At 43.9% G+C, this 13,586-nt stretch overlaps 2 protein-coding genes across 2 annotated transcripts in view; one reads left to right on the top strand and one right to left on the bottom strand.

Annotated features, from left to right (window-relative positions):
- The first annotated feature begins 1,988 nt into the window (after positions 1 to 1,988).
- On the top strand, positions 1,989 to 5,368 carry LIPT2 (lipoyl(octanoyl) transferase 2). Its single transcript, XM_046014800.1, has 2 exons — positions 1,989 to 2,469; positions 3,007 to 5,368. The coding sequence occupies exons 1-2, from the start codon at positions 2,004 to 2,006 to the stop codon at positions 3,234 to 3,236; spliced, it is 696 nt and encodes a 231-aa protein (XP_045870756.1). The 5' UTR covers positions 1,989 to 2,003; the 3' UTR covers positions 3,237 to 5,368.
- LOC123948781 overlaps positions 5,288 to 13,586 on the bottom strand; it is a 62,673-nt gene continuing 54,374 nt past the window's right edge. Inside the window, exon 5 of the mRNA XM_046015932.1 lies at positions 5,288 to 5,490. Within this exon, the coding sequence (XP_045871888.1) occupies positions 5,288 to 5,490 (203 nt within the window). The remainder of the gene's footprint in view (positions 5,491 to 13,586) is intronic.

Here is a 13,586-nt window from a genome sequence, read left to right as displayed (position 1 = left end):
TGCCTTCGGCTCAGGTCATGATCCCAGGGTCCTGGGATTGAGCCCCGCATTGGAATCTCTGCTCAGTGGGGAGCCTGCTTCCCCCTATCTCTCACTCTGCCTGCCTCTCTGCCTACTTGTGATCTCTGTCAGTCAAATAAATAAAATCTAAAGAAAAGAAAAAGAAAATGTTCGGTATCCTGACTATATCAATGTCAATATCCTAATTGTGACATTGGCAAGACATTACCATTAGGGAAAACTGGGTAAAGGGTACAGAAGATCTCTCTGTATTATTCCTCACAACTGGATGTGAGTCTACAATTTTCTCAAAATAAACAAAATTAATTAAGATGTTACCTTTGTGGTTTCTCTCTTGTCTGAACCCTGAATGATGCAATACCCTTCATCAGACTGCAGAATTTCCCTTTTCATCCTAGTTTGTTCCAATTTGCAGGGAGTTTTAGTCGGGATGGGTGTTGATTTTTGCCAACTGCTTTTTTTTTTTTTGCACCTACTAAAACAATCATATGGTTTTTCAAATTATATTATTTGATTTTATAAAGTTAAGCCAATCTTGCATTCCTGGGATGAACATTACTTCATCATGATGTATTAATTCTTTTATGCATTGCGGATTCAATTTGCTAATATTTGCTTAGGATTTCTACGTCTATATTAAGAAATGTCTTTCAGATACCTAAGGGAGGGAAGTTACTAGTTTTCTAAAATTAAAAAAGACCTAAGCAAAATTAGTAAAATATCAAAATTTGACAAGGCTGGATGATGGGTAAACAATAATTTGTTACATTACTGTCTACACTTTCCTGCTTTCTTATTTTCCTTTTTCTTTCTTTTCAATTGAATAATCCTTGCCTTTAGCTTGGAAGATAAATTCAGAGGACAGATTGAGGGTCTAATAACCAAGTTGTTTATGCTATTAGGACTAAGGATACATAAGGCTATCCTCTTCACCTGGAAATAGGTCTAACAAAGTTGGTACTCAGTGAAAGTTTATTGAATTAGTTCAGTTTATTTGAATGACAATCTGAAACAACAGAAAGGATACTGTGGTCCAGATCCACCCTCAGGACCCAGCCAGTCATTCCCCCAGCTTCTGAGAGTAGGCTGCTTATGGCTCATAATTCTTCTCTGGGAATTGCCTTCCACAGAAGAACTTGCCTTGCCGAGAGCCTCTATCACTGCTCAGTGATAGGAATAAAAATTTCTGGCCCCTGTTCTTTTCGGAATTACTCTTACAGGTCATCCCCGGTTCAGAGCATTCTTTGAGATAGGTTGAGGCCTCTACAGCGACTGTTTCAGGTTAACTTCTCCCGCAGCGAATCCTGATTCCATCACTCTTACAGCTTCCCATGGTAAACTTTCTTTTTTTTTTTTTAATAATGTTCTATTTCTTTTTTTTAATATTTTATTTATTTATTTGACAGAGAGAGAGGTCACAAGTAGGCAGAGAGGCAGGCAGAGAGAGAGAGGGGGAGAAACGGGCTCCCCACTGAGCAGAAAGCCCGATGCAGGGCTCGATCCCAGGACTCTGAGATCATGACCTGAGCCGAAGGCAGAGGCTTAAACCACTGAGCCACCCAGGCGCCCCCCCCAATCATAAACTTTCTGCATGTTCACCTCCCTTTCGCTCTCTTCTCGGGTAATTCCACCCAGGACACACATTACCCTATTTTATATTCTTTTTTTCTAACAGTTTTCAGTATGTGAGATAACCTTATTTAATGCTTTAACACTTGCTTATTGTCTGCAACTAGACTGTAAGCTTCCCAGCACAGATTTTTCCTGCCATACATTGTGCACCACTGTATCAAGCGCCCATTGGTTGTTGAATGAGTGGAAGAGACACAACTGATACTGGGTCTTGGGCCCACAATCTCTCTACAGCCCGCTACCAGCGCTTAGGAGCTGCCACTCAGGACGTGCCTCTGAGTCCCCGCCCCTTCTGTCACGCTTCCAGCCCAGGCAGGGGGCGGAACCTCGCAGACTCCCCCGCTGAAGCTATGCGGCAGCCCGCGGTACGCCTGGTGCTGCTGGGCCGGCTACCCTACAACGAGCTGCTGGCCCTGCAGGACCGCTGGTTGCGGCGGCTGCAAGCCGAGCCAGGCACTGAGGCCGTGTCAGGGACTGAGGCGGGCGCACTCCTGCTCTGCGAGCCCGCGGGGCCCGTGTACACGTCCGGGCTGCGCGGCGGCCTGACACCGGAGGAGACGGCGCGGCTGCGGGCTTTGGGCGCCGAGGTACGCACCACAGGTCGCGGCGGCCTGGCCACCTTCCACGGCCCAGGCCAGCTGCTCTGCCACCCAGTCCTGGACCTGAGACGCCTGGGCCTGCGCCTGCGCACCCACGTAGCGGCGCTTGAGGCGTGCGCCGTGCGCCTGTGCGAGTTTCAGAACTTGTTGGGCGCCAGCGCCCGGCCTCCGCCCTACACCGGCGTCTGGCTCGGGGAGCGCAAGATCTGCGCAATAGGTTAGTGCGGTGGGTCGGGGGCGGGGCTTGGTGGGACTGGACCAATGGAGAGGAGAGCAAACTTGGGCTGGGCGGAAGTGTATCTGGCGCGGGTTTTGAATCAGAACTACCAGCTGCGTTTTATGTTTTAAGCCTTCTCACTGATCTCATATTCGCAGCCTTCAGCAGGACCCTCAGTGGTCATCTCATCCAACATTCATCTTTTCGAGAAGTGAATTGCCAGGTTACTTCCAGTGAGTCACAATGCCCGGATAATAATGGAGTTTAGTAATCTTCAAACTTTTTTTTTTTTTTAAAGCAGCAGAATCTCTGTTAAAAGATATTTTCTGGAATCTCCATAAGTGCAGGAGCTGTGGAGCCACACACCCCTCCCCAGCACCCCCCCAACCCCCACCCCCGATCTATGCCCAAGCTCTTGGGTGGTTCAGAAACAAAGCTGGAAAACCAGTGATGGAGTCCAATTCCTTCATCAGACTGAGGGGGATCCTGAAGCCTGGGAAGAGTATCTACTCTGAGACCCTTTTTCTTGTCTTGCAGGAGTCCGCTGTGGAAGGCACATCACGTCCCACGGCCTGGCTCTGAACTGTTCTACAGACCTTGTGTGGTTTGATCACATTGTCCCCTGCGGGCTGGTTGGGACAGGTGTCACCTCTCTGAGTGAGGAACTCCAAAGGCATGTCACTGTGGATGAAGTAATACCACCTTTCCTTGACGCCTTTAAAGAGACCTACAAGTGCACGTTGATCTCAGAAAACAGCTCCAGCTGATGAGTGTTCATGTTATCACAGCTGGGAGGTCCTGCTTGAAAAGTACCCAGACTGACTTGGGAGTCACTGAAACCCAGATTCTAGAGTTGGCCCTGTCATTCATTCACCATGAGACTATGAGCGAAGTATGAGCTCTTAACCATTGTTTTCCTGTGTCTGCTGGCTTATTTATATCTTCTCACCTACCTCAGATATGGTAGATGCGAAACATTATGAAGAGCAACACATGATGTATAAATGGAAGACATTAGCACTACTATTGACCCCCCATTTTCTCAGCTTAGAGAAACTCAGATATAGAGAACCAGTTTTCAAGTATTTACCACTTCCTAAATACTGTATTTAATTTGGTTATTCTGAGCTCTACTTCCTTTGATTTTGGGAGGAATCATATCTCTAGATAGCCCAGGTGAAAGTGATATGGTGGGGAGCTTTCTGCAATAAGAGGAAAAGGGAAAGGAATCTTTAAAGAATAAAATGGGATCTTGACTTCCTGCATTGGATTGCCAAGCCTGATAGCTATTTTTAGTTAAGTAACCTGAGTGAGACCAGAGGCCAGGAAAAGACAAGAATAATTTCTCACACTGTACAAATGCCAAAGGTAGAAATAAGTTTTCCTTAAATGAGATCTCTAAATTTATAAGGCTGTGTATTAACTACCCATTGCTATGTAACAAATCATCCCAAAACTTAATGACTTAAAATAATAAACATTATCTCATATATTTTGTGGGTCAGAAATTTGGGAAAAGCTTAGGGTTGAGATCTCTCATGAGGTGTAGTTAAGATGTCTGCAGGATCAACTGTCATCTGAAGGTTTGACTGGCAATAGAGGATCCGTTTCTAAGATGGTTCGCTCTGCCTTGTTGGTACTGGTTGATGACGGGGCCTGTGTTCCTCACCATGGGGGCCACTCCATAGAGCTACTTGTTCCCTCAGAGCAACTGATGCCAGAAAAGATAAGGTGGAAGCCACAAGGTCTTTTAACAGAGCCTTGGAAGTTACACAGTCATTTCTACCATTTCCCAATAGATGAACCCGACTCATTGTGAAAGGGACTACACAGGGTGAGGGAAAGTGAAGATCATCAGGGACCATCTTTGAAACTGGCCAACATAGGCAGTTACGGTGGAAAGATCCTTGAATGAAAGTCAGGTGACCCAGGCTGCAGTCCCAGCTCTTTGGGCAAGTCATTTACCTCTCTGGGCTTCAGTTTCACCTATATAAGCACTATCCAATAGGAATACAATGTGAGCCACACTGTAATTTTGCTTTTACAGTAGCCACATCAAAAAAGGAAAAATAAACAGGTTGACATTAATACCGCCATAATTAACCTAATATAAAAATGTTTACGTTCCTTTTCTCCATGCCATATCTAGATATTCAGTGTGTATTTTCCACTTGTAGCTCATCTCATTTTGGAATTTTCACACTTCAGAAGTTCAGTAGCCACATGTAGCCAGTGGCTACCACATTGCAAAGTGAAGCTTTAGGTAATGTATCTGAAGTCCTGAGCTTCCAGGGTCCTGTGGCCCCACTGGCTTCTAGAAGAAAGGTGAGTCTTCCCACTTCTGAGGTTTGATGCTTAACTCTGCACACAGTTTTTATCAGTTATTCAAGCTGGAATGGACTTTGGAGGTATATACCTGCCTCCTCATTGTACAGAGATGAAACTAAGACTTGGGAAGAAACTTATTCAAGGAACACAGTGAGTTAATTACAAAGCCAGGATTGGGTGCCAGATATAAGCCCATTCTCATGTTCTTTTCCTGCTGTGCACACTGACTTAGAGCTCAGGACAGTATGATTTATAAGTCATGAACACTTGGTCAATTTTAGTTGATTGGTGGTTTATCCATGCATTATTTACCCATATCCCTTTTCTTTTGTTTTCTATTTCTATTTCTATTTCTATTGTCGGAATGTGGGGGGTGGATAGTAGTTGATAATTACTTTGCAGTATTATTGCCAAAAAGGGAAATAATTATTCCAGGAAAAGTGAGTTAGATTCTCATGGTTGGAAGGCTATGCACAGTGTTGCTCCCCATCTAGTGTTCGACTACCCTCTCTAGCAACGCTAATAAAGTAACTATATAGGCTGGTCTTGAATTCCTCCAGAGACTGGGAAACCTGCCACAGTGGCTGGTTCTGCATCTCATTTCTCCAGTGAAGCTGGCAGGAAGCCACAGAGCACCCGCTCCAGTAGCGTGAACAGATGTAACTTCTTGCAAAAATCCTCTCTCTGAAAGCCCTGTGGAAATCAGATATTTCCAGTCTAAATCTGATTCTTCTTTTTACCAAATCACAATTTACCATACATATAATCATATTGTAGTATCTATAAAATTTAAAAATAAAACATTTTACTCCCACCTGAAAACAAATCCCCTACATTTGTGTATCTTTGGTGCTTGATCACGAACAGACATATTTTTTTTTAAAGATTTTATTTATTTATTTGACAGAGAGAGATCACAAGTAGGCAGAGAGGCAGGCAGAGAGAGTGAGAGGGAAGCAGGCTCCCTGCCGAGCAGAGAGCCCGATGTGGGACTCGATCCCAGGACCCTGAGATCATGACCTGAGCCGAAGGCAGCGGCTTAAACCACTGAGCCACCCAGGCGCCCCACGAACAGACATATTTTAAGTACTTGTCATTATTATGTGGATAAAATTATGCATATTCTTTTAAACTAAACCTAATATTACATACATTTTCCCACATTGCTACATAATCTTTACAATTATATTTTTGATTGTCTTTTTTTTTTTAAGATTTTATTTATTTATTTGACAGACAGAGATCACAAGTAGGCAGAGAGGCAGGCAGAGAGAGAGAGGGGGAAGCAGGCTCCCTGCTGAGCAGGGAGGCCGATGGGGGACTCGATCCCTGGTCCCCGAGATCATGACCCAAGCCGAAGGCAGCGGCTTAACTCACTGAGCCACCCAGGTGCCCCATATTTTTGAATGTCTTAATTTTGTTTTTATTTCTTTTAAAACTTAGAATTCAAGGTTTTTCTAAATATAGGTAATGCAAATTAAAAAGGTACAAAATGGTGGCATTGAAATGTAATTCTTGCTCCTATTCTTTTCCCCTGTAAACTCAGTTTCTTTTTCCTGGAGGCCCAAGTGATGATAAATTGTTTTTTATACACTTCAGAGATATTTTATGCATATATAAGCATGCATGATTATATACATTTTTTTAATATATTAACATACTGTACCTACAGCATTGCCCTTTGGAGGTTGTTTCAGATTAGTATATAAAGAGAATCCTCCCTTTTTAATTTTTTTTATTTTATTTATTTATTTATTTGACAGACAGAGATCACAAGTAGGCAGAGAGGCAGACAGAGAGAGAGAGGAGGAAGGAGGCTTCCCGCTGAGCAGAGAGCCCGATGTGGGGCTCGATCCCAGGGTCCTGGGATCATGACCCGAGCCGAAGGCAGAGGCTTTAACCCACTGAGCCACCCAGGCGCCCCGAGAATCCTCCCTTTTAAAAATGACTGCAGAGGGATCGAGCCCCGAATCGGGCTCTCTGCTCCGCAGGGAGCCTGCTTCCTCCTCTCTCTCTGCCTGCCTCTCTGCCTACTTATGATCTCTCTCTCTGTCAATTAAATAAATAAAATCTTTAAAAATAAAAATAAAAATAAAAATGACTGCAGAGAGGGGTGCCTGGGTGGCTCAGTCATTAAGGGTCTGCTTTCGGCTCAGGTTTTGATCCCAGGGTCCTGGGATCGTGTCCCACATCCTGCTCCCTCCCCAGTGGGAAGACTGCTTCTCCTTCTCCCACTCCCCCTGCTCGTGTTCCTGTTCTCACGTCTCTCTGTCAAATAAATGAATTAAATCTTTTTAAAAAATGACTACAAAGTATTCCATTCAGTGGATTTCTTATGATTTATTTAGCTAGTTCCCTATTGAGGACATTTAGGTTATTACTAACCTTTTGCTTTTACAAGCAAGGCTGTAATGAAAATTCTGTGTGTGTGTGTGTGTGTGTGTGTTTGTGTGTGTGTGTGTGTGTGTGTGTGTGTGTAACATCACACATGGTGAATACAAAGGTTGCATCTTTAGAAATGATTTTCTGAGTCAAAGGATATGTGCATTTTAATTTTATTTTTTTTAAAGATTTTATTTATTTATTTGACAGAGAGAAAGAGATCACAAGTAGGCAGAGAGGCAGGCAGAGAGAGGGGGAAGCAGGCCCCCAGTCGAGCAGAGAGCCCGATGTGGGGCTCCATCTCAGGACCCTGAGATCATAACCTAAGCCAAGGCAGAGACATAATCCACTGAGCCACCCAGGCGCTCCATGTGCATTTTTATTTTAATAGATACTGTCATATTGTCTTCCATAAAAGTTATACCAATTTATATTCCCATCAATAATGTACAAGGGAGATGCCTGAATTTTTAATGCTCCAGCATCTTAGATTTTTTTTTCATTTTTTAATATAAAATATTTTTAACATAGAACAATGAACCCCACTTATCCATCAGGCAGCTAAAGCAATCATCAACTCATGGTCAATCTTAATTTGTTTAAACTGGGAAGTACTTCTGGCTTACTCCCTGGATTATTGTGAAGCAAATCACAGAAACCATATTATTTCATCCATAAATACCTCAGTATGTATTCCCCAAAGATAAGAGCTCAAAAAAAATACCTTAATATCAACAAATATTCAGTTAGTATTGAGATTTTTCCAACTGTTTGCTGAACTTCCTTTTTTTTTTTCCCCCCACAGTTGGTTTGTTCAAATCAGGATTCAAATACTGGATTTGGTCCACATGTCTCATAAATGTCTCCTTAGTCTCTTCACCTATAGATTCCTCCCACAACCTTTTTTTTTTTTTTTTAAGCTTTTTCCCCTGTGTTTCCTGAAGCTTGAAAGATAAAGCCTGACATGTGATATGCTTTGGCAAGTCAGCTTCATAAGTGCTGGTGTGTTCTTTTTTTTTTAAAGATTTCATTTATTTATTTATTTGTCAGAAAGAGAGAGAGAAAGCACACAAGCAGGCAGAGAGGCAGAGAGAGAGGCAGGCTCCCCGCTGAGCAAGGAGCCCGATGTGGGACTCGATCCCAGGACCCAGGGATCACGACCCGAGCCGAAGGCAGCGGCTTAACACACTGAGCCACCCAGGCATCCCAATGTGCTGGTGTGTTCTTAAGGCATGCAGTATCTTTGTGTGTGTTTTTTTTTCTTTTTCATGATGATTATTCCCCAGATTCATTATTTGGTTAGGGGTTTATAAAATTTGATACTCTGATTCTGACATGCTTCTTCACTTACTAGCTGGAGTATGTTGATATAACAACACGACCAGTAGCATCAGTGTTATTGGTATTTTAATTGTTTTGTTCATATTCAATAAAAGTTTGTATTGAATAAACCATCTATATAAAATATTTGCTCTTATAGTTGCATTAGAGTTTATACCAAGTTAAATTTGAACATATTTAGATTGCCAGCTTTGAGTACAATAATTTTTGAGAAATCCATATATTATTCAAATTCAAGAGACACTGATATAAGGCTAAAGTGTTACATTTTGTAATACATAAATTGTGGGTTTTTCTAAGCCTGGCACTGTTTGTTTGTGTGTGTAACCTAGTACGCAGCATGTAAAAGGAAGCAAATTTCATATCTATGTTGTTACGAAGAGTTCCCTATCGCCTCCACATTGGTTCTTTTGTTGACAGACATCAGTATCCAGTCTGTGTTGTGCTCACTGTGGCCATGCTCAGGCAGCCTTCCATTCCTACAGAATTCTGATTGTCAGACAGTTACTCTTCCTCCTAAACTGAAACCTGCCTCCAACACGTCAAAACCCCACCCTCCTGCGATGCCTTCTCTGAGAGTCCTTTCCTGGCCATGTCCTACCTATATCCCCCTCTAATAGCAATGGCCACACTGTGTTACAGTTACTTTGTTCCACATCTGTCCCTGTCCAGACTGTGAGCTCTCCAGGCAGGGACTGTAGCGGCAGCCTCTGTGGCCTCTTCAGGCCCAGCCTAGGGCTTCACACAAAAGAGGTACCCAGAAATGGCCTGTTGGGCCAGCAAATGAATTCTATTCCAGAAGTGGTCTCTTCTTCAAGTTTAACTTTCCTGATTCTTCTGTTCTTCACATAACATGGCTTCCAGACTCCACACCTCTGCCCTCATCTCCATAGGCTCTAACTGGCTACCGTGGCTTTAATCTGTGTTACTGGTAATTGAAGATAACAGGACTGGTTTGGGATGGCCAGTGTGAGGTGTGTCGGCTCGCGCTGGGCCCTGAGGACACAGAGGAGCACACAGGGACTTCCTCCCTGTCTTCAAGGAGCTCACAGCTTTGTGGAGGAGACATATTATAAATAAAATTCATAATAAACTATTACAAGTACCGTGAGAGAAGTTTGCACAGAGTACTATGGAAACATAAAAGTAGAGGTGAGAAATCATAAAAGAGAGGAGGGGCAGAAAAGGCTCAAGGTGACGCTGAATTAGAAGGCCAGGCTGAGTTTTTGACAGCGCACTGGAAGATCAGAGCTGGCAGAGGCCCCAGAGATCAGACAACCTCACCCCTTTCTGTGTCCAGGAGGAAACAGCCCCAAGTGGTTCCCCTTAGCTCCCACTAAGGGGTCCCTGCAGGAACCAGAATTAGAATCCAGAATGTCTGCAGACACCCTGTAAACATATCAGGGGGGGAGGATGCAGCATTCCCCTCAGAGAAGAGAAAGGAAAGAAAAGAAGGGGTGAGGGATCTCAGAAGACAAGAGAAAGGGTGGGGATCAGGATCAGGGGTGGGACTATAGGATTTCAGATTTGCGGGACGCAAGGGATGTCAGAGCCCATCTAGAAGACTTCTCTGATAGCACAGCTCTCCCAGCCCATCCCAGCCCCACGCAGCCTGTTACACTACCCATGAGTAGAGATCTAGGTCCTGTGACTCCCCATCCCCAAGCACACTTGTTCAGCAAGTGTGCATCTTCTCTCTGGGATCCATAGGGCACCTCTACTCCCACTGCCCCAGATATGGGAGACATGCTCACAGCACACTTAATCCCCTCTTCTCACTTTCTCTTGGCTAGGAATCTCTGGGTGCCTTCCTCCCTCCTCTCTTTCTGCCCAAATCAGGGATGTTCTCCAAGGCCCACTTGTTTCAACTTGTACAACTATTTATACCCCACTTCCACTAAAAACATCCATATTTTCCTTAGGGAATCACACCCCCATCAACTTTAAGTTTATGCATTATTTTTCATTAAGGTATAATTGGCATATAACATCATGTTAGTTTCAGGCATACAACTTAATGATTCAATATTTACATACATTGCAACATGATCACCACAGTAAGTCTAGTTAACACCTTCCATAGTTATAATTTTTTCTTGTGATGAGAACTTTTAGTATCTACTCTCAGCAACTTTCAAATATGCAGCACACTGTTACTAATTGTATAGTCACCATGCTGTCTATTACGTCCCCACGACTTGTTTATTTTATAACCGGAAGTTTGTACTTTTTGATCACCTTCCCCCATCTCTCCCACCCAAGTTTTTGCGGTTTGAATAAAGATGATGCCCCTGTCAGGTTCTTTCCCTGGCTTCTGTGATGGGTGCAGGGATGGGCACTGGGCCTCTTTCAGGACAATAAGAGTCAGACCCAGACTTCTGCCAGGAGGGCTGTGGGGGAAAGAAGCTCTTCCTAACGGTTTTACAGACAGGATAGAGTGTATACATGAAACTGCAGGCAACCATCTTGTTACCACAAAGTGGGACCCTGACTCTGAATGGAGCAACAAGCCCAAAGATGAAAAGAGAGAGCGTCCTGAAGACATCATCTAGGCTCCTGGATCCAACCATGCCTGATGCCACCCTCTGAATTTTGTAATTCCATGAGCCAATGAATTCCTTTTTCTACTTAAGTCAGTTTGAGTTGGGTTTTCTGCCTATTGCAACTAAGATTCCTGATTGAGACTTACTTCCTCTGTAAATCTTAGTCCTCGTTTATCCTACTTTCTTCTGCCTTCCCATAACCCTGTTGTTGAAGATCATAAGATTCAAAAGTCCATATTTACAACACTATGAACACACATGCCCTCATTAATAGTTATTCTTTACGAAACACTTGCTATGTGCCAGGTACCAGGTGAAGCCTTTTATAAATAATATCTTACAGATGTAGCTATTTTTAATCTCCATTCTACAGATAAGGAAACTAAGATTCAGAGAAGGTAGGCTCTCATTCCTCTGTTGGACCTCAGAGGCAGTGTTCTGGACCATTTGCTTCCCAGGACATAGAATGTTGCGGGGGAAGTGGGGAGAAGATGCCATGGAGATCTTTAGTCTCCTGACACCACACCATCCCACCCTTGCTATCCCCTATTCCAGGTGTCTTTTCACTGCTCTGTGCTGCTTGTAGGGACAGGAGAAAGGTGATGCTCAGAACAAGAAGACAAACTGTTCTGAGGATCAAACTGACAGGCCAAGAGAAGACAAATCACAGAAGTACAGGCTGCTGGTGAGTAATGGAATAAGATAGGATGTGACCATTAAGCTTTCTCTGTGTCTCATGCTGTATTTTCCTTGGTGACTCGGGCTTTTAACATTATCGACAGACACAATCTGTGTTCATCCTACCTCTCAACCCTTCTCCCCCTACTTACTAGGCAGACATGGAGTTACATCCTGTGATGTATGGTGAAAAAGGCACACCTGGTCTGTTTTCTTGGAGTGCTCACACTCTGATGGGAAAGGCAGACCCCAAGTCCATACACAGGTAAACCGAAGAGCAGGTGGAGTTCTCTGAAGAAAACAAACAGGAAACTGGAGGGGTGATGGTTCCATTTACTGAGAGAATGAAGACTTAGGGGAGCCAGGGTAGGCAGTCAAGGGTCCCAGTCCCCATGTATCATTCAGAGATGTCAGGTACATAGTCAGATATGGGAGTCTAATGCTCAGAGGAGAGGTCTGGCTTAGAGGTTAAAAAAGCATCCGGTTAGCCTTCCAGCCTCTTGGGTTTTTTGTTTTTTTTTTTAAAGATTTATTTATTTATTTGAGAGAGAGAGAGCACATGGGGTGGAGGGAGGGGGAAGGAGAGTGGAAAAGGAAGAGAGAGACTTTCAAGCAGACTCCCTGCTGAGCACAGAGGACAGAGCTCATGAAGGGCTTGATGTCACCACCCTGAGATCACACCTGAGCTGAACCCAAGACACAGATGCTTTCATCCACTGTGCCACCCAGGCAGCCCCCAGGTTTCATCTCTTCTTGGAAGTTTTCCCTGATAACATAATTCCTAGGGAATTTCACGACATCCATTCACCCATCCATCCATTCATTCATTAAATCATTCAACACATTCTCAGTAAGGTCTACTGTGGGCAAACTTTGTATTGCCCTAGCATCCTCTAGGAGCCAATCTTCTAGATATGGAGTCAACAAATGAAGTAGACAATTAAATAACAAACAAACAGACAAACAAATAAAGTAGACAATTACAACAGAGAGACTGGTAAGTGCTGTGTTCAGGGGAAGAGCAATGGGCCTCGGAAGATGGGTCAGCCTGGGGCCTGCAGGAAGCAGATGGCCATCTCAGGCCAGTAATTTGAGGAGGCGCTATTCACAGAGGTGGGCAGGGTGTAGGGAAACCACAAGGGATAGATCACAATGTACCCTGGAACTGGAAACATTTCAATATCATTACCTCCCCAGGCCTGGAGAGGAGAGGGAAGGGGTGGTCCCAGGAACAAGGAAACAGGGAGCACTCTGACATGGGGCTGATAGACAGAAGCTGGGAGCCTCAGTTGAGGCAGGTAGCAAGACAAACAATAACAAAAGATTTTTGTTTTTGTTTTTTAAGTTAACTATATCAGATGATGTTAGGCATTACTGAAAAACAAGGCAGAAAAGGGAGTTAAGGAGGGCAGCGGAAGGGAGGGATTACAATTTGTAAATTGAATGGGCAGAAAAGACCTTAGCAAGAAGAGGGCACTTAAGTAAAGACTGAAGGAGGTGTATCTCCAGGTGAGTCTTCCCCTGACCCCTTCAGTCATCCCATTCCACTCCCCTGCCCATCCTGTCCTAAGGTCAGGGCCTTGTCTCCAACTTTTTTGTATTAGAGGTCCCTGAAGATCTGTCTCAGACTTTGGTCTCCTTGGGACAGGAATCCTGTTCCATCCTTTCTTTTCTCATCTAATAACAATAGGAGCTGTCATTTATGAAGCACATATGTATGTCATGCTGGGCTCAGCTCTGGGCCCGTTACACACACTAGGTCATCTAAGCCTTGTAGCAAATCTGCAAGGCACAGATAAAGAAAATGAGGCATATCAGTCCACTTTCCAAGAACCCCTTAGCCAG

This window comes from Meles meles, chromosome 8 (genome assembly GCF_922984935.1).
Source record: "Meles meles chromosome 8, mMelMel3.1 paternal haplotype, whole genome shotgun sequence".
In the NCBI taxonomy this organism is placed as follows: Eukaryota; Metazoa; Chordata; class Mammalia; order Carnivora; family Mustelidae; genus Meles; species Meles meles.
Note: the sequence above shows the minus strand (reverse complement) of the source record. Positions and strands in the feature narration are given on the sequence as shown.